General features: G+C 44.1%; 1 protein-coding gene and 1 long non-coding RNA gene across 3 annotated transcripts in view; one reads left to right on the top strand and one right to left on the bottom strand.

The window, feature by feature from the left end:
• The window catches only part of SH3RF1 (SH3 domain containing ring finger 1), a 112,116-nt gene extending 101,376 nt beyond the window's left edge, over positions 1 to 10,740 (bottom strand). Inside the window, exons 1-2 of one of the 2 annotated variants that reach the window (XM_053255380.1) lie at positions 10,025 to 10,740; positions 7,338 to 7,819 (exon numbers count right to left, since the gene is read on the bottom strand). In XM_053255380.1, the coding sequence (XP_053111355.1) occupies positions 7,338 to 7,718 (381 nt within the window). In that variant the 5' untranslated portion in view covers positions 7,719 to 7,819; positions 10,025 to 10,740. Of the gene's footprint in view, positions 1 to 7,337; positions 7,820 to 9,794; positions 9,972 to 10,024 lie in introns of those variants that run through there. The other variant, XM_053255381.1, reaches the window with a different exon arrangement.
• Positions 10,366 to 19,666, top strand: part of LOC128327112 (uncharacterized) — a 36,447-nt gene continuing 27,146 nt past the window's right edge. Inside the window, exon 1 of the long non-coding RNA XR_008308472.1 lies at positions 10,366 to 13,269. This is a non-coding gene — a long non-coding RNA (uncharacterized LOC128327112). The remainder of the gene's footprint in view (positions 13,270 to 19,666) is intronic.

Raw genomic sequence — 19,666 nt, forward strand, 5'->3', positions numbered from 1 at the left:
ATCTGAATCTGCCCCTTCCCTGAGGGAAGGGATCAGCCTCACCTTGTGCCAGGCTGGGCGTCAGAATGGCCCAGCTCAGTCCAGCATGAGGCTCATACCACTCTGCATATAGTTGGGGAGGGGGAGCTAACAAACTTAAATAATGTGTTGGTGAACTCTGTTCCCAATCATAAAATCTCAGGCAAATGTGCAATTACTAACATTCCTTCAACCCACTATTTCTACTTCTTGAAATCCTAGTCCTTTCCCCATGCTCATCTTGTTTATTATGGCTGTGCAAAGATTCAGCTTTGAAGCCAAATAACCTGCACATCACCCCGGCCTCGTTGGGGAGGTGGCAGATCCCAGCGCTCTCCTCCATGCAGAGTGGTCTTGTGCACAGTCCGGGGGTGGGGGGCGGAAGCTATCAAAGTTCCTGAACTGCAGGAAGCCTCAGTGATGTCTTGGAAGGTGCACAGCAAGGCACACAGGGAGAGTTGAAAAAATAAAGTGCTGGGAAGGACTGCATTTCCCAGTGCTCCTCGTGCATCTTGCTGTGCACCTTCCAAGAGGTCACTGGGGCTTCCTGTGGCTATGAATCCCTTTAATAGCCCTCCCTGGTGCTATACCCAGGACTGCTCTGCATGGAGGTAAGCACAGAAAGCTGCCACTCCAAGGGGCATGGCGATGTGCAGATTATTCGGCTTTGACACTTTGAAGCTGAATCTTTGCACAGCCCTGTTGTTTGATAGCTCAGGTTTTTATTTCAAAACAGTATTAGCAGACAGTCTGCTCCCCCTATCAACACACACTTGCTCTAGTGTCCCTGGGAACCAAAGCTCATTCCAGGAGCACAGGAACAAAGGCCAGTAGTGAGATTTGGCATTTTGATGCTGGAGTCTTGGAAAGGATTAAAACAGCCACCGAAGTAGAGCTAGTCAGTGGAAAAGATACTCTGGGAACTGGCAGGTTACATAGTAGAGTCACCTGTGCCCTTAATGAAGTACTAAGTTCCATGGGACAATAGAAAATTGGATGTTTTGGGGAACATTCAAGGCCACAGGAGCCTCTCTCCTTTCAAAACAGGAAGGAATGACTCATAACTTAACCAATCAACTGGGAACCCTTCATTATGCATGTAGACTGAAGGAAAATGTAACACTGTTCGAACTACCTACCTGAATAGAAAGCATAAGCCAGTACCTTGGATAGCCCCAGGCCTTGACAAATTTTCTTTGGATATTGGTGTCAGCCCAAAAATTTGGGAGCCAGAGAATGTACACTAGGGGTGTGTCCGAACCAGTCTGGAGGCCATTCTAAAGGCCTCCGAACTGCCGGACCGGTTCGGACCTGGCCGGTTTGGGTCCGGGTGAGGGGGTCTTCTTTTAAGGGCAGGAGGGCTTGCTTACCCCTCCCGCCTCTTTGCCCCCGCCAGAGGCCGTATTGTACCTCGTAAATGGGGCGCTGGAAACCAGCCGCCCCCTCGCGAGCGGATTAGGGTCAAAAATTAGTAAAGTACTTTCCCAAAAAAGAGAGGAGCTTGCGAACAGAGCTCCTCTCTCAGCAAAGTCTGTGGCCCAACTGGGGCCTGGGGCGCGCGTGCGCGATACGACGTCTAAAGGAACTTCCGCCGGAGGCCCGGTCTACCCGGCGGGATGAGGCCGGGTAGACCGGGCCTCCAGCGGGAGTTCCTTTAGACGTCGTATCTCGCGCGCGTGCGTGCCCCAGTTGGGCCACAGACTTTGCCGAGAGAGGAGCTCTGTTCACAAGCTCCTCTCTTTTTTGGGAAAGTACTTTACTAATTTTTGACCCTAATCCGCTCGCGAGGGGGCGGCTGGTTTCCAGCGCCCCATTTACGAGGTACAATACGGCCTCTGGCGGGGGCAAAGAGGCGGGAAGAGTAAGCAAGCCCTCCCACCCTAAAAGAAAGGCTCCCCTTCGGTGCTGGTCCAGACTGCTCCGGACCATGCACATCCCTAATGTACACTTGACAAAATTACAGGACTTAGTGATGGACATTGTGGAGGGGGAAGGAAAATGGGCCTCTCTTTATTAGGCCTGTGTGTGTTGGTAAAATCAGAATTCCGACATCGGAATTCCCTGCCCACACCACCAGGAGGCATTAAACTGTGGGGCAAGTGCCCTGAGTAGAGTCCTGGTGGTGGTGATCCTTTAATTCACCACCCAGACACTGGCATAGGGGTGGCTCGGCGGTGCAGCTACTCAGGAGTTCAGGGTGGGCTCCCTGGGAAGCCTGTACACTGCTGAAAAAATGTGTGGGCTTCTGGGGAATGGAAAAGCCTGTGCATTTTCCTAGCAGTGCACAGGTTTCCCTCGGAACAGTTCCACACTCCCTGCCCGCCCCAAACTCCCAAGTAACTCCCCACTGTCCAGCCACTCCCATGCCAGTTCTGGGTGGTGAATTAAAGGGTCCCCACAATCAGCACACTACCCGGGCCACTTGCTTCCAGGAGGTGGGGGCAGGGAATTCCAACATCAGAATTCCAAACACACGCTCTTTATTCCTTTTAGAAGTAACATACAGAAACAGGGCTGCCTGGGGCAAATACAGATTTTATTAAATAACTCTACCTCTGAATATCCTAATCTAGGCAACCATAGTTAAATTTCTAGGTTCGATGGTTCCCTAGTGCCTGAGATTTGTCAAGCCCCGGATACCCGCATTAACAATTTTGTCTTGCACAACCACAGTTATTTCCAAGTTCAACCCCATTATCTATCCAAATGTGACACAAAAATCCCTACATAGAGAACCCTTCCTTTTCAATTCCATCTTTGGGAAGGAAATGGAACTGCATACTATGCTGAATCACTTGGCTGGTTCTCACAGAACTCAGATTGGGCAGCCTCTGAGAACCCATTTCTTGCTTCTGCTGAGGTTTGGCACCCTATGCTACTACACCAGAATTCCACCAGCTTATGTCTTTCCCCTCAGGATCTGAGTCTGGGGCTCCTGAATCTTTGCTACCAACCCCTACACCCACACCTGAAGCAGAAATCTCCCTAACTTGGGAGAGCTATGAGTCCTATACTTGGCACCCTGTACTGCCCAGGGTCCTTGCTCCTTCTTTTCAGCATAAGTTCACACAGAGCTACCTTCATGGGTGCTGCATGTGCACTTATCCATGCTGTAACAGATTAAAGCCTGTCTCAGAGCAGTTCATGTGAGGGGGGGAAATGCTGAATCATCTCTGGAGAGCTGCCTGGCTAGGCTTCTCCTAAACTAATCTATTCCCAGTAGAATTAAAATGCTGCCGCCACCACCCCTCTTATCAACAGAGCTCGAACCTCCCTGGGCTCAGGGTGGAATCCCAGGGGAAACTCTCTTTACTTTGCTATTGGATGAAAACAAAAACCTTCCACGTGTAGGCTTACACGTGATGAGAAAACCAATAGCTACTGAGCGCTTGAGGACACTTTTGCACCAGAGAAATTCTCCTTCCACCACCCCATTGTTCCTGAGTTAAAAACCAACTGAGAGGCTTGTAAAAGAAAAAGAAAAAACAATGTTATTCAATTACTACAGACTACTTCCATCTGAGGCTTCTAGCTTTCTTAGACACACTCAAAAATACTTAGTAGATTACAAAAATAGGTTGTCTTAAAGGTAAAGGGTGTCGTGAAATAGATTTTGACTCCTGGCACCAACAGAGCTTAAATGTTTATAGAGTCTTTTGCAACACTCTAGGAAGGGTAGGTGTAGGCTAGCGTTTCTTATTTTAATTATGTTACAGATCCCAATGAGAATCAAGCCCCCTGCAACCCTCTCCCCCAAGGACCCAGAGTCACTCCATGAGAGAATCCTCCATGCTGACCTCAACCACAAGGGAGCAAAACTCTATTGCCCCTCACCAAGCCCCTTCGCACTTCCCTCTCTCCAGCAAAGACTGCCCCCCTTGCTCCCAGAAATCGCTCTCCAGGTCCCCACCACCACCTGGTGCACTGATCAGCCACCCCAGAGCCCACCAGTCCATCAGTCAAGACAAGGGTACACTCCCTGTCAACTCCACAGAGGGAGGGGAGGCCAATCACTACACATGCCTTCTGCCAAGAAGACCTTAAGGTGAATGGCTAACATACTTGAAGACAACACACACAAGATCAGCAGAATAGGAAAGGTTTATAGTTTGTCCCTCAAACTCTGTATCTATTACTCTATCCCTTCCTGTCCACATTTAGGTATGCCTGAATTGTTAGCTATTTTGGCCTGCAAGTTATATTTACTCTGTAGTTATAACCTGCCTGCAGAATTGGTCTGTAGTTTGGCCCTAAGTTGCCAAATATTTCTGTTTTCTATTGTGCCTTTCCTGTTTTGATGCACTTTGTTCTTGTTTTCACAAGCCTGTCTCTGAGTCTTCGCTAGGGATATTCTAACATTGATCTCCCTTTGTCCACAACAATGGTCCAATACTTTCCTGTTACTCCACACTTGCAACTGATCAGAGCTAATTCCCCCAACTCAAGCAAAAACATAACAGACAGCGATAATAGACATGCATCTGAACAAGTGTGGTAGCAACAACCCTGTCTGCAGAGACAAGGAATCCCTGCAGATACTTTCAGGTAATCTAAAAGTTAGGGCTTCTCTATTATCTCATTGTGCTACATTCCTTAATCTAGCTTTTATTTACATGGTCACTCTTGCAGAGATGGAACACAAGTAAATTAAGAGTGCCTGACTGTGCTAAAAGTTGTTGATTAAGCCTAATTTCTCAGATGGAAATGGGTCGATAGATAGAAATGAGTTGATAGGTAGATAGATAGATAGAATGGAAAAAGAACTGGGGTATATGTGGGGAGGGAGAACAGATAGCACAAAAGAGAGAGAGAAAATAAAAGTGGTGGAAGAAAATTAGAAATAAATCTCATATAAACATTGAAGGGAAAAGAGACAGCAAAGAAGGAATTAAAAGAAAAAAATTGAAGATAGAATTGTTTTGTAATTTGTACTAGTGTTATGTCAGAAAAATCCTCATCTCAAAAATATTTTGAAGCATTAGTAAAATAAGAATAAAGTTCTTAACTATCTTCCATTTGGCCTTACTTACACTTGGGGTGCATAAACCATTTTGACCTTGATTTATGGAAACCCAGTAAGGCATATTTTGAGAAAAACTAATCCATATCACTTCCATAGGGAAGACTGTGTTAATATGTTGTAGCAAACAAAACAAAAAGTATTGTGGCACCTTAAAGACTAACACATTTATTGTAGGCTTTGCTGAATTTGTTAGTCTTCTAAGTAAGTGCCACAAGATTCTTGTTGGTGTTGACCTATATAATGTTAACTAGCACTGTTAGAACTTTGGAAGCAAAATATGGGAATGGTGTTTCAAGTTTACACATATGCATTGAACAATAATGTAGAGGCGCAAGAGAGAGTCTGCTCACAACTTTATGACACGTTATAACCTAACTAATTTGCAAATTGAGAAGCACATGGAAACAAATGTTGCACAATACATACTTTGGAGTATTGCAGAACAGAGCCCAAGTGTTTAGATAATCTGATACTTTGCTTAACTTTCCTATAAGTTTTTGAAGAATTGAAGGGCATCTGTATAACTACACAGAACATCTTTATATTTATAAAACATACTATATTCTGGTAAATCACATGTATGATCAGAAGGAGGGATAAAGGACACATGGTTCTTATTTTTATTTAAATGAAAACCAAAATTGGATTCTAATGAGCATTTGTAAATAGACAGATAGCAATCTCTAGTTCTCATACGTGTGGAGACATGCTTAAGACTGCATGTACATGAATTAAAAGACAAACAAGAAGGGCATATAAGAACCTCACTGATTTGTTTCAGGGTTCTGCAATTTTTGAATTTAGCTTATTATTTAACTTATTCACAGACAGGAAAAATGCAGTGCCAGCTTTGGCTTGGCATATATTAGGTTCAAATTATGTTAGACATATTACAGTGAAGCTTAAATGGGGTGGGGATCCAGGGCAGGGGTGGAGGGCATCTACAGCCTTCTGGATCAGAGAAGAGCACACTCCTCCCTTACTTAGTATGGGTTGCATCTCCATAAAGGAGTTCATTTTACACTGGTTAAGTTTTCAGGATACAGTTATTTGTTCTGAATATCAGAAAGTAGCCAAATGAAAAATACATTAAATGCTTTGATGCTCTGAGGCCCCCCCTTCCTTCCCTGCATTGCTTGAACTATTACTCTAAATACAATGCATTCTTCAGAACTGATGAAGCACTTAATCACTGCACAACAAAATCAGCCCATACCCAGAGGCTCCACACATGCAGGTATTGCTGAATGAAAAGCAAAGAATTTTAAATAATTTGATCTGACCTGCCACTGGGCAAAAGCAAAATAGGTCAGTCATCTTATAAAGTTATCTTTTCAATTACAGATTCTGGATTAAATTGTAATAAACCTAACTACTGGGGTTTATGGTTAACACGTTCAACAGTATGAATAAATGCCAAGAAGGTAGAGGCCTCTGATGAGACAAAGCTTTTGGCTGAGATACGTTGCCTTAGTTGGCAACATGGTGATGGATTCTGAAAACCTTTAAATCCATAAAATTCTCAGAGTAATTCAGAGAATACAAGATATGAGTGTTGATAACCCAGCTTGCATAGAACTTAATTAAATGGGGGAGGGGCACAGACTGAATGACAAAGAAAACTCAAACTCACCCTCCATTAAGGATTTTTGGGAGATTTATTAATTATAGTTGATCAGAACAGTGTAAGATTAAGGCAATTTATTAACTGGTGTTTAGCACAAAGGGTATTTCATATGCCATTTTAGCATAGCTCATGCTAATAATACTTAAGGGAAAGGAGGCAGGCTTAAGACTACAGCCAAAAAACAATACGTGTTTTCATTCATCTTCTCTCATACTCACATTATAAAGCTAAAAGGTTCTGAAAAAGCCATCTATAGATCCTTACCACTGTGATAACAGTATTATTTATACTCATTCACATTTAACGATAATGCCCAAGAGATTGAAAAAGCAGTCTCAAGGGAGAAAGTGCTGAAGAGCAACTGCAAACAGCATCTGCTGCTTGGGGAGGGTAGTACAGGGAGTCATGGAAGACAACAGGAAAAAAATGGATCCCTGTAGTAAAGAACGTATCACTTCTCTTCATCAGCTACCATCAAATATTCTCCAGTCACAGTCAGTAAGGAATGGACAAATACTGCTGGTTTTTCCAGCTGAGCCATCTGAATGATTTTCAGTTGATTCATCACATTATAAACCCAATTTTCTCGGATTGTGCCAAAGCAATCTGGATGCCAACAGCAAAATGAACATTTACATCTCTCATATGGATTTACATACTAAAACTTACCCTAACAGGAGGACTCCGTGCTTGTACTCTCTGCTGCTGGCCACTTTGAGAACTTTGCAGGTCTTTTGGAATACAGTTAGCAATTGTGCTATTCTGGGCCCTTAATGAATTTGTGCAGCTCGTCACACCACCAGGTTTCCGGGGTCTCTGCTTGATGCCATCAAGTAGTCGAACCAGTAAGATATTACTGGGAAGTTCATCAACATTGCAGTCTACTAACGTCCTGCATTCTGGACATCGAAGCTCATTTCGGGAACTTACAATGCCCAGCAGACACCTTTTACAAAATGTATGTTGACAAGGCAAGACTTTTGCAGAAGCATCAAGGCGTTCTAAGCAGACTGGACACTCCAACAGATCCAACAAGGCTGACTCATCCATCTTTTGTCTAGTCCATCAAGAAAGAAGCTTTTATAAGAGTCATATTTTTTCTGAACACACTATGGGATTCATGTTATATCCATGCCTCTTCCCTCTTCTCTCTGAAATTGTTTTTGAAAGGAAAAAAGATGATGATAATGATAATAATAATAAATAAAAAGTATTTCAAAGGCAACGATATCGCTTTTTTTCAAATACTTTCTTACAACAATATTTAAAAATTGAAAGATTTTTCTATATAGAAATCCTTTAAAAGTATTTGCGTTTAATGCAAATTCCAGTCCCCTTTACTTTGACAGTTGGGCATAATGTTTGCCAGAAATAGAATACATCATACATGTACAGAGTTTCTGCAACAGTGAGCTAAAAGTGCTGAATCTACGTTTGAGGTGTCACAAATCAGAGGGTTTTTTAAAAATGATTTGCTGATTACTCAGATTCTTTATCAGACATGAACTGCTTAACAGAAATGTACTGATCATGAAGAAGACTTATCTTGTTGCTTTTCAATGGTGAAAGTCAGCAATACTGCCCAAGTTCAGAGAACTAGAATATTACTAAATTTGAGAGTACAAGCAAACTATTACAGAGGTTACAAAACACATGTAATCCACTTTATTCATTGCTACTTCAACTGTCTTCACATTTTAAGCTACTTCAGCATTTAAGATATTTTCCTTTCCATGTTAGATTGAACTGATGCAAGAAACTCATTTATGCTTAAAACATGATGTTTAACAGTAGTAATATGTCATCTAATTTAAACTGCAAATACACAGAGAAAAGTAAGCAATCTGATAACACAGTTCTGTTAAAATAAAAGGGATTCAACTATTTAAAAAAGCAGCTTGCAGGATCATATTTGGACAATCCAATCTTTACAGTGAACTTTTCAAAAGCAAAAGATACAATGGACATGATCCAGAGAACTGGGCAACTAGTTTAGTATCTCTAAGGGGCTTGTGTTTTTGCAAACAGCAGACCCCACCCATAACAAATGACAAACCACTTTTGAAATTGAGAAGACTTTCAAAAGCAGTTTGCAATATGGCTGGAGGGAGGTATTGCTGTTCAAAATCAGAAGTCTCAGTAGATGTGTCCAAACCCTATAGTTCTTTGGACTACAGCCAACAAGATGTTTTAAGTCACTGTATTCTTAAACACACACCATGTCATCAAACTTTTAAAGTGTTTGGTTAAGTAAAAAAATATGAACTATGGTAGAAGTGCACTCAAGGATGTATGTGCACTCAAGGATGGTGCACATACATTTGTTAGAAGACTTTAGCCATGCATCCAATAGCAGCAACTATCACGTTAATATCATTTATGTATTAATAAGGGCGAACTTAGTTTTTGCAGCAGTCATGAAAAAAATGAGCAAAATTTTTCAACAAGTCCTAAGCAAGACTACCCTTTAGGCAAAAATCATGTGTGGGGGTGGGGGGGTATTTGTTGCTAGTTAACATAGTTGACATTTATTATATAAGCATAATAGCTAAATGTTTTTTAATAAGCATACATACGTTTTGAGTTAGAAGCTAGTAACAAGGCAAGGCAATGATAGTAGCCATAGCTGACTGGGGGGGGGGTGGGTGGGAGATTATGCCTGTTAGGTTGGATTACGAACAGGAGACTTCCTTAAAGTTCATTTCAGTGTCGGAGAAAAGAGTGGGGAGGGGGACCCGCAGTTTGTTTCCAAGTCGCAAGTAAAAGCTCTGATGTCTTTATTGTTTGTTTGTTTTGTTTGGTTTGGGTTTTGTTTTGTGTTTTGTTTTTAAGGTAGAAAGCAAAAAAATGACCAAACCGAATTTGACAGGCTGAAGCCTTCCTTCCGAGACCTGGAGAGTGTAAATTGAACATTATGGCTTCCAGTACGTGCACAGGATACGTTATACTGATACCCACATCCACAGAGAACAGAGAGAAATCCATCCACAAACGTAAGAACAGACAAGACATACAAGGGTTTGTGGGAAACAGACATTACACACAAGCCACCAGTTCCCATAACAGGGAGACCACTGGAGGGCGAGTGCGGTCTCTATGGAGACTTAACCGCTGGTGTCGCGTTACCAAAGGTGGACGAACAGAAGACGCGCATAACCCTCCTCCTCACAGAGACTGTAGCGTGTGTGGAGACGGCAGGAGGCGCGGAGGAAAACCTCCGTCTGCGGAGGGGAATATTCCCCCTCCCGCACTACGGCAACCGGAGGCAGCCAGGGTCGGGAGGGGGACTCGCCCTGATCTATTCCAAGCCAAAAAACCTCCTTCTCCTTCGTCCCCCGCGGCCGCCCTGGACTCACCATCTTCGCAGGAGAAAGGGAGAGCCCCGTCTCTCCCCCGCGCTCAGCCCTCACTTCTTTCGCGCCTCTTTGTTCCCGTGAGGAGCCGCTGCCGCAGCGCGGGGACTCTCACACAACGCGGCACCGAAGCAGCTCGGTCTCTAAGCTTCTTCTGCTTCTTCTCTCCCTTCCCTCCCCAAAAGGGGGCTGACGTGGGAGGCCGCCCCGCCCCGCCGCCTCAAGGAAGGAGCCAGGCTCTGAGGTGGAGGAGACCGACTCTGACCAGGAATCTCCAGGCACGCAAGCAAGCGCACCCGCCCCTCTTGTCGCTTCCTGGAGGAACTCCTGCTGCTGCTGCTGCCTCCCTCCCTGGGCGAGCGGGAGGAGCCGGGCTGCGCGTGTGTGTTCCTCGGTGCCCGTCTCCCCCGCTCTCACGCAGCAGTCCCTGAGGAAGATTGGAGGGGGGCGGGGGGGGGGAAGCGAGCGACCAGCCTTCTCCTAAAGACCTGCCATTATTATCCCCCTCCTCTTCCAAACAAGCGCCTCTCCCGCGCTTCCCCTCAGAACATCCTCCTCGCTCGCTCCCGCCCACTAGCCCTTTCCAGTCTGGTGCCTGGATCCAGCCATATCTACACCCGCCCACTCTTTTCCCTCAGGCACAAGGCTCGGCTCTCGCGCTCCCAACCTTCAAAGAGCCCCTGAGCACAAGCTCCACCTTCCACCCCTGCCCGCTTCAGACGGGGCGGCGTCTCCCGCCGTGGCCGGCTACCGGCTTGTAAATTCGCTCCCGCCACCAGCACCGTAGTAGGGCTCTCACGCGTACACACCAAGCTAGCTGACACGGCCAGGAGAGAGTTTTTAAGTACCTCCTAGGGCCCAGGGAAGAAGAGGTTTGTCGAGTTCACCCAGCACGACGGAGATGAGGTGGAGCGCTAGTACAGAGTCAGACACACTCTCGGCGCCAGAAGGAGCCTTGTCATTAGTCAGGAAAAGACGCGGTGCATGAAAGAAAGAAAGAAAGAAAGAAAAAGAAAGAGAGATGGGACTTCATAATGCTAATAAGAAAGAGAAACGTGTTGACTGGTGTGCGAGCGAGCAGAAGACGGGCATGCTGAAAATAATGGCCCTTGGAGTGCACTGGTTACATCCGAATGACCATAGGAATAGAATGAATTTCCAAATGGCCATTGCAGGACTACATACATTAAAACCAAGGAGGGACATCTCTGTACATCTGTGCTACGATGTCCCTTCTTCATATCCACAGGATGAGAACACTCAGTATACATCTTTCCCAATAGTCCAGGCCAGCGTTTCCGCTGGAGGCGTAAAGGGACTTCTTCCCCACCAAATAAGGGATGGGGACTTGGGGAGAACACTGCTAATACACTTCCAGTGCTGAAGATCTATGGTGATGGAAAAGAACCTAAGATAACATCTTCCACTGAGGATGCTCCCCTAATGGATATTACTTCGGGTCTGCAGGCTAATTATTTAGATTCTGATCCCCAGGCGGAGAAGGCCCTCGATGGGCAGCTCCAGGCCCGATCTGATTGATAGCCCCTGCAGATAAACTGTCACTCCTCTTGTGGAATCTAGCTGGGTGGGAGAACAAAGCCCGAGATCCTGGCCTTTTGACGTTTATTGCTGTGTTTGACGCTCAGGCAAGCAAGATTTGGTCTGGACTGGAGGCCTTTATAGGTGACATACAGTCCACATATCATGGAGCTTACCTAATAGTGGCTGGAGACTTTAACACGCGAATTGGAACAGATGATAAAACTCTTTTTGCCAAATGCCAGGGGTGTCCTCCCGATCAGGATGTGCCTCCCCCCCTCCTAGTTAGACAATCCAAAGATATAGTGGGGAATTTCTGTAGTTTAAATCTACTCCAGACCTTTAGCAAGGCAGATTTGCACCGGCTGAATGGGGCGGCTTTGAGTGATTTCCCGGCAGAATTTACTCATTGGGCTGGCTCCAAACTCTCATTTATCGACTTTACAGCTATATCTTGTAATTTAGCACCTCATATAAAGAAATTTCACATTATTAGTCGCCCAGAAAATGATCATTTTCCAATGAACTTGATCATTGGCTGGAGGGGGAAACTGCATTTGGACTGTAATCAAGTTCCAGTTAGAGATGAGGAGCAATGTCCACAGCATGTGAAATGGTCTTCCAGCCAACAAAATTTAGTAGCCATGGTTCTAAACTCACAGCAAGCCTGCAGTTTACAAACTGCTTTAATTACCGCATGACTCTTGCGAGCTCGCTATGTTAGAACATTATAATAAATGGGCTCAGTTATTACAGCCAGCACTTGCCGCTATGAAACCCTTATCTAATAAGGTGGGGAAATTATTCTTTTGTCCATGGTTTGATGCTAGTTGCCAAGAGGCAAAAAGAAACCTTATTAATGCATTTAAATTCGACACTGAAGGTTCTACTATATATATGGCCTAGGATTTGTTAGAAATGAAAAGATAGTACAAAAAACTATTAAGGGGGAAAAAAGAATTGGCCACTAGGGAGACCTGGGATCAGTTGATTGCTGCTACCAAAATGAAGAACCCAGCAGTGTTTTGGCACCTTGTATCACAACCTATGGGGAGGGTACCCGTCAGTTCATCTTCAGTTATACCAGCTGGGATATGGGAGTGTCACTTCTACGCATTGTATACGTGGGAAGGACCTAGCGTGTTTAGACCAGTGTTTCTCAACCGCCGGTCCGCGGACCGCTGCCGGTCCGCGGAGGGTTGAGTGCCGGTCCGCGACCCAGCTGCTAGGAAGGCAGGGCTCTGAAGAGTAGGCGGCGGCAGCAATTGGAGCCGAACCGTTTCCATTTGTTTTTCTCTCCCCGGTATAAGCTTGGCCAATATGGGTGGAGCAGGGGCGGGGCTTGTGCCGAAGCGGGAAGATGGCCTGTGAGTGCAGGAATTGGGGCAGGCTTGTGCCGAGGCTGAAACCCACCCTTCCTGCCTGCTGGCGTCTCCCGCGGCAGACTTCAGCTTGGAAGCACCTCGGGCACTAGGAGCTCCAGCAGCAGCAAGGAAGCCCGCAGGAGGCGGCGGTGGCGGCGAGCAAGAGGCTGCTGCTGCTGCTGCCGCCTCAAAGCCCAGCCAGCCCGAGAGCAGGACGCTGCACCTCCCGCGCAAGACGCCGCAAACCGCAAGCTCTGGCCCCACAGCGAGCGAGAGCCAGCGCCCACGAGAGGAGCGGCAGGACGCGGCGGCGGCAGTAGCTCCAGGGTCGGAGAGCCGCTTTGGGTAAGTAGCACAGCAGAAGCAGCAGCTCGGGGGTGACGGAATTTGTATCGGGGGCGGGGGGCATCATTATCAGGCCACAGACGCCCCCCTCCCTCCCTCCCTCCCATGCGCCTCCCTCGCAAGTGTGGTTTGCCCAAGAATCTAAAATTTCCCAAGTTTGCCCAAGAATCTAAAGATTCTAAATGGCAGTTTGATTCAGCTCCAGTATTGATTTCTACAGAGGATGTTGCTACGCAAATATGACACGTGTTCCTGCGGCAGTAAAATTATTTCTGGCAAAACCCCGCTCTCGACTCCTCTACGGAGCACAACTTTGTTTGTATAGCAACTCCCTGCACTAGAGGCATGGTGCAAACATTTATGAGAAACATTTTTCAAGTTCCTCAATGCATATCCAATGTAGTTCCCCATGTAGAAGCAGCCAACCCTGAGGTTGAATCCAGGATATGGTTGAATGTCTTTGATTAAGCCTAAAGTTTAGGCCCTAAAAAACTATCATCCTACTGGTCTGGCTCCCCTGATATTGGCAGACAATACTCTCTTCTGAAAAGAGCAGTTCACCAGAAATTAAATTTATATGGCTTCAGCCCGTAACCTTTATTAAGAATGGGATATGCTCGAGCTAAAGCAGCTCTTAAACAGCACATTTTTGATATGGACGCACAAATAAAAAAATCTTTGATCCCCAAGAGTGTTTTCCTTGGAATCCAATAATTTAATCTTAATCCTGCTAGATACTACTATCTCAAATCACAATTTTCAAATATCGCAGGATGTTTAACATTTATTGTTTAACAAATTTTATTTTATGATATTATTTTAATTACAATGTTAGATGTTATATCTGTTAGATATTTAAAATAAAATTAAACTTGAAACCCCTTTACTAACTGCTGGTCCGGGAAACTGCACACAAAGAATGTAGCGGTCCTTGACACTCTGCACAAATGATTTAGCGGTCCTTGAGTCCAAAAAGGTTGAGAAACACTGGTTTAGACTAGAACTAGATGTTGAACTTCTGCCACAATGGGCTGCTGTCATCTGCTCTGAAATTGAGGGGCTGGTGAAGCAATTTAAGCCTGGTAAGGCCCCAGGGAATGATTTTATAACAATTGAGGTAATATGTAATAATTTGGAGTGGTGGCCCCAGTATTAGCCTCTCTTTTTACTTATATAGATCACATTGCTAAAGTACCCAAAGACTGGGGAGTTGCCATCATAGTCCTTATATATAAAAAACGGGAAAAGGAGTGAGCCTGGCAATTGTCGCCCAATCAGTCTTCTGAATGTCATCACTAAATTATATGCCAAACACCTAAATGGGAAACTCCTGGACTGGCTTGAATCTAATAATATCCTGGCGGCCGAGCAAGCTGGTTTCCGAGAGGGGCGCTCTCCTATTGAACAGGCTCACATTTTGCAACATCTAGTAGAGAAGTACACTAGCGTCCCAAAGGCTGCTTTGTATGCGGCTTTTATAGACCTTAGAGCAGTTTTTGACCTAATTTCATGAGAAAAATTGTGGTCAAAACTCAGGGACTCTACCATAGATAAGCAATTATTGTTACTTATTTATAGATTACATGAAGATTCCCGCCTGGGGGTGCACTGCAGCACTAGAGAGCATTTATCAGCAGAAATTCCAAATCAAAGAGGTGTTAGGCAGGGATGTATCCTGGCCCCGATTCTGTTTAATTTCTATATAAATCCCTTGGTGTCCCACTTGAATAAACCAGACATTCACCCACCCAAATTGGCAAACAAACATCTGCTGATCCTGCTTTATGCAGATGAGATGGTCCTGTTAGCACAGACCCCATCTGGGTTGAAGAGGGTGCTTGCTTCACTGAGTTTATATTGTGCTGAACAAGCACTGGAAGTTAACTACTCCAAAACAAAGATTCTGGTCTTCGCTAAATGACCACTCATGGTCTATGAACGGCCATGCAATTGAACAAGTTAGAACCTTTAAATATCTGGGAGTCGTCTTCCACTCTGCAGGAGGGCGAAGAGCGCACCTAACTATGTGACGCAAAATACCCAGCAATCGGTCAATTCATTCCGGCTGCCATAAAGCTTTTCACAGCTAAAGTTTGCCCGCAGCTCTTGTATGGTGCCCGACTTGGCCCCTATGAGAATTTTACCCCCGTGGAAATAGTCCAAACCAAATTTTTAAGAGCAATACGCCATGCTGTGTTTCCAATACAGCTCTCAGAAGTGAGGCAGGGGTTTTTAGATTAGAAATAAGACTCTGACTGAGTATGTTTGTATTTTGGTTGAAGTTGTTATTTTCCCAAGTAGGCTTGGCTCCCCTAACCCTTATAGGTAGTTACGCTTCTAGATGGAAGGTGTTGTTAAGACAGAAGCTACAATCTTACGGCCTTTCCCAGGAGGAGCTTATTAGGATGGGGTATGACCAAGCAATACGGTCATCAAACAGCATGTACTTGATATGGAAATGCAAGAAGAATCAGCCAAGCTGCCTAGAGGGATTAATATAAGTAATCAGTTTTCAAATATAAAACCTGCTGAATACCTAATCAATCTAACAACAGCAAAATTTAGAAGAGCTATGACCCTTGCTCTGCTAAATGCACTTCCCACTACAGTTTTAGAGGGGAAGTTTAAGAAATTATCATACTCGGCCCGCTTATGTCCTTGTGGTTCGGAAGATATAGAAACAACTGCACATGTAGTACTCTATTGTACATTTTACAAGGATATTCAAATTAATTTTATTTCTTCTTTTTTAATGGAATTTCCTGGTCACACCGATTAGTTTTATTTAGATTATTTGTTGTCAAATTTTATAGACTCAGTGTCTTGGAATGTGACCAAGTTCTGTTATGTAGTTTGTAAAATTCGCAAAGAACTCACCATCTGATTACTGTTGGTAGCTGTTGTCTGTTTATTATTGCTGGTCATTGACTGAAATAAAGATATCTATCTTAAAACTGAGGGGTCCTGGTTGACAAAGGGTCTTTGTCATGGTTGTTCCCTCAAAGACTTCACAGTCACTTCTTCAGCTAGCCACAGAGACACTCTTACTACCCTTGGACTTCCAGGCCAAAGTCTAGAGGGCCTCCACACGCCCTAAAGTAAAGTAAAGTGTGCCGTGGAATCGGTGTTGACTCCAGGTGACCACAGAGCCCTGTGGTTGTCTCTGTGGTTGTGGTTGTTTGGTAGGATAGAGGAGGGGGTTACCTTTGTCATATCTCGTGCAGTATGAGATGATGCCTTTCAGCATCTTCCTGTATCGCTGCTTCCCGATATAGGTGTTTCCCATAGTCTGGGAAACATACCAGTGGGGATTCGAACCGGCAACCTCTGGCTTGCTAGTCAAGTCATTTTCCCGCTGTGCCATTAGGTGGCCCCCCCAAATCATCTTTAGGCTGTCCTGGATGGTGTGGGCGCCACGCTGCTGGGCTGCACTGTGCCGGGTGGCTGAGAGTGACCGACCTGAGCTGGGTGGCCAAGCATGACCTCTGCTTTAAAGACAGAGGCAGGAGGGAAAAGAAATATGAGGGATGGGAATATGTTAAGTTGCGTGTTGAAATGTTTCTGCTAATGCATATTTGCATAAATATACCTGTTTTATATTCTTACATTCTTGTGAGTTCATTTACTGTTTGTGCCCTCAAGAACCCACGTGTTAAAAGTACTGTGTGAGTCACAATGTGTGTGTGTGGGGGGGGGGTATGATGCTTAGCTTGCAGCAGGGTGCTCCCAAGGCCTTTAGGTCCAGGCTTCAAAATTAACTAGGTGCACTTCTGGCTAGCAATAAGAATGGGTAACATTCAAATTAAAAACCTGAGTTTAAGAACTTCTGGTTGCAATCTATAAATGGCTTCCTGCTGGAAGTGACATATGGTTGCTTTGCACATGCATGTTTGTCACTCACATGAAGCATCAAATGAGGATACACATGTGTGAATGAGCCACCAGAGATTAAGCATCACAGACATATAATACCATCCAATACCATTCATACCATCCAATGCCAACTCAAACACAATCCTATTCAGAGGAGACATTTTCACACACTTAGTGAAGTAATCAAATAATGAGAAATATTATTTCTCAAATAATGAGAAATATTAACATAAATAATGAGAAATTATGAGAATGTTAACCCCTGCTAACTTGGAACCCCTGCTAACTTGGCCAAGAGGCGCCTTTTAACGTGGTGATTCTCTTTATTTGGCAGGGGGAGAGTAACTGGCCCTATCCACCCCCCAGCACAGTACCTCCAATGACTGTTGCTGGTGTCTATCTTATGTTTCTTTTTAGATTGTGTGCCCTTTAGGTACAGGGATCCAAATTTTTTTAAAATTAATTAATTATTATTATTATTTCTTGTTTACACAGTCAGACAGGTGTTATTGACTGGTTTGTTTTATCCAGACATCGAGTCCTTCCCAAGGACCTGGGATGGCTGAATTTTATCATCAATACTGTTGGTTATTATAGATATCGTCGCAAAATATAGGCTGTTCCCAGTAAAGCTGCTTTTTGTAATTGGTTGATGGTGACTTCTGTGGCCCCTATGGTGTTGAGATGCTCTTCAAGGTCTTTTGGAACTGCACCCAGGGTGCCAATTACCACTGGGATTATTTGGGTCTTTTTCTGCCACAGCCTTTCAATTTCAATTTGTAGATCTTTGTATTTGGTGATTTTTTTCTATTTCTTTTTCTTCTATTCTGCTATCCCCTGGTATTGCTATGTTGATTATTTTAACTTGTTTTTCTTTCTTCTCCACTACAGTTATAACTGGTGTATTGTGTGGCAGATGTTTGTCTGTTTGTAGTCAAAAGTCCCATAATATATTTACATCTTCATTTTCTTCAACTTTTTCAATGTTATGGTCCCACCAATTTTTGGCTACAGGTAGCTTGTATTTTTTGCAGATGTTCCAGTGTATCATCCCTGCTACCTTGTCATGCCTTTGTTTGTAGTCAGTCTGTGCGATCTTCTTACAACAGCTGATCAGATGATCCACTGTTTCATCTGCTTCTTTACAAACGTGGCACTTGCTGTTTGGTGGATTTTTCAACTTTGGCTCTTATTGCATTTGTTCTTAGTGCCTGTTCTTGTGCAGCCAGTATTAAACCCTCTGTTTCTTTCTTCAAGCAACCATTCTTAAGCCATTGCCAGGTCTTGGTGATGTCTGATTTTCCACTTATATTGTGCAAATATTGACCATGCAGGGGCTTATTTCTCCATTTTTCTGCTCGGTTCTTGACTTGTTCTTTCTTGTAGGCCTGCTTTCTTTCATTGGTGTTGAATAGTTTCTCGTTCTTGACCATTTGAAGTGCATCTTCTTCACTGTCCTTTATATATTATTCAAGGCCTCTTTTCTCCTCCTCTACTGTTTGATGGACTTGCAGCATTCCTCTTCCACCTGAGCTGCGAGGGAGGTATAGCCTATCGACATCACTGCGGGGGTGCAGAGCATGATTGATGGTCATGATTTTCCTGGTCTTACGATCCAGCGTCTCTAGCTCTGCCTGGGTCCAGTCTATTATTCCTGCACTGTATCTGATAACAGGTATAGCCCAGGTGTTTATGGCTTGTATGGTGTTCCTGCCGTTGAGTTTGGACTTGAGGATTTTTCTAACTCTCCTGATGTATTCACTTCCAATTTTTCTTTTAACTTCAGTGTGTGCGATGTTATCTGCCTGGAGAATGCCCAAGTATTTGTAATGTTCTTTCGCTTCCAGGTTCTTGATCTTGCTTCCATTGGGCAGTTCTATTCCTTCTGTTTTTCTTATTTTCCCTCTGTTCATTATTAATGCAGCACACTTGTCTAGTCCAAACTCCATTGCTATATCGCTACTGAATATACGAACAGTGTTTAGCAGTGATTCGATTTCTGACTGGGACTTTCCATACAACTTCAGATTGTCCATGTACAGCAGATGGTTGATTTTACTGGATGTTTTAGATGTTTGGTATCCGAGGCTTGTTTTGTTTAGTATTTGTGAAAGTGGGGTCATGGCGATTACAAACAACAGAGGGGATAGTGAGTCCCCTTGGAAAATGCCTCTTCTAATGCTAACCTGTCCAAGTGTCTTGCCATTGATTGTTAACTGTGTACTCCACATGCTCATTGCTTTTTTTAATAAATATCTGAATGTTTTTGCTGACACCAGTTGTTTCTAAACATTTTAGTATCCATGTGTGAGGCAATGAATCAAAGGCTTTCTTTTGTAGTCAATCCATGCAACACTTAGATTTGTTTTTCTTTTCTTGCAGTTTTCTAAAATCATTTTGTCAATCAGCAGCTGGTCTTTTGTGTCTCTGGTGTTCGGGCAATTTCCTTTCTGTTCAACTGGAAGCTGTTTGTTAGTGTTGCATGACTTCATCTGCTATTATTCCAGTTAATAATTTGAACATG

This window comes from Hemicordylus capensis, chromosome 5, assembly GCF_027244095.1.
Source record: "Hemicordylus capensis ecotype Gifberg chromosome 5, rHemCap1.1.pri, whole genome shotgun sequence".
NCBI lineage: Eukaryota > Metazoa > Chordata > Lepidosauria > Squamata > Cordylidae > Hemicordylus > Hemicordylus capensis.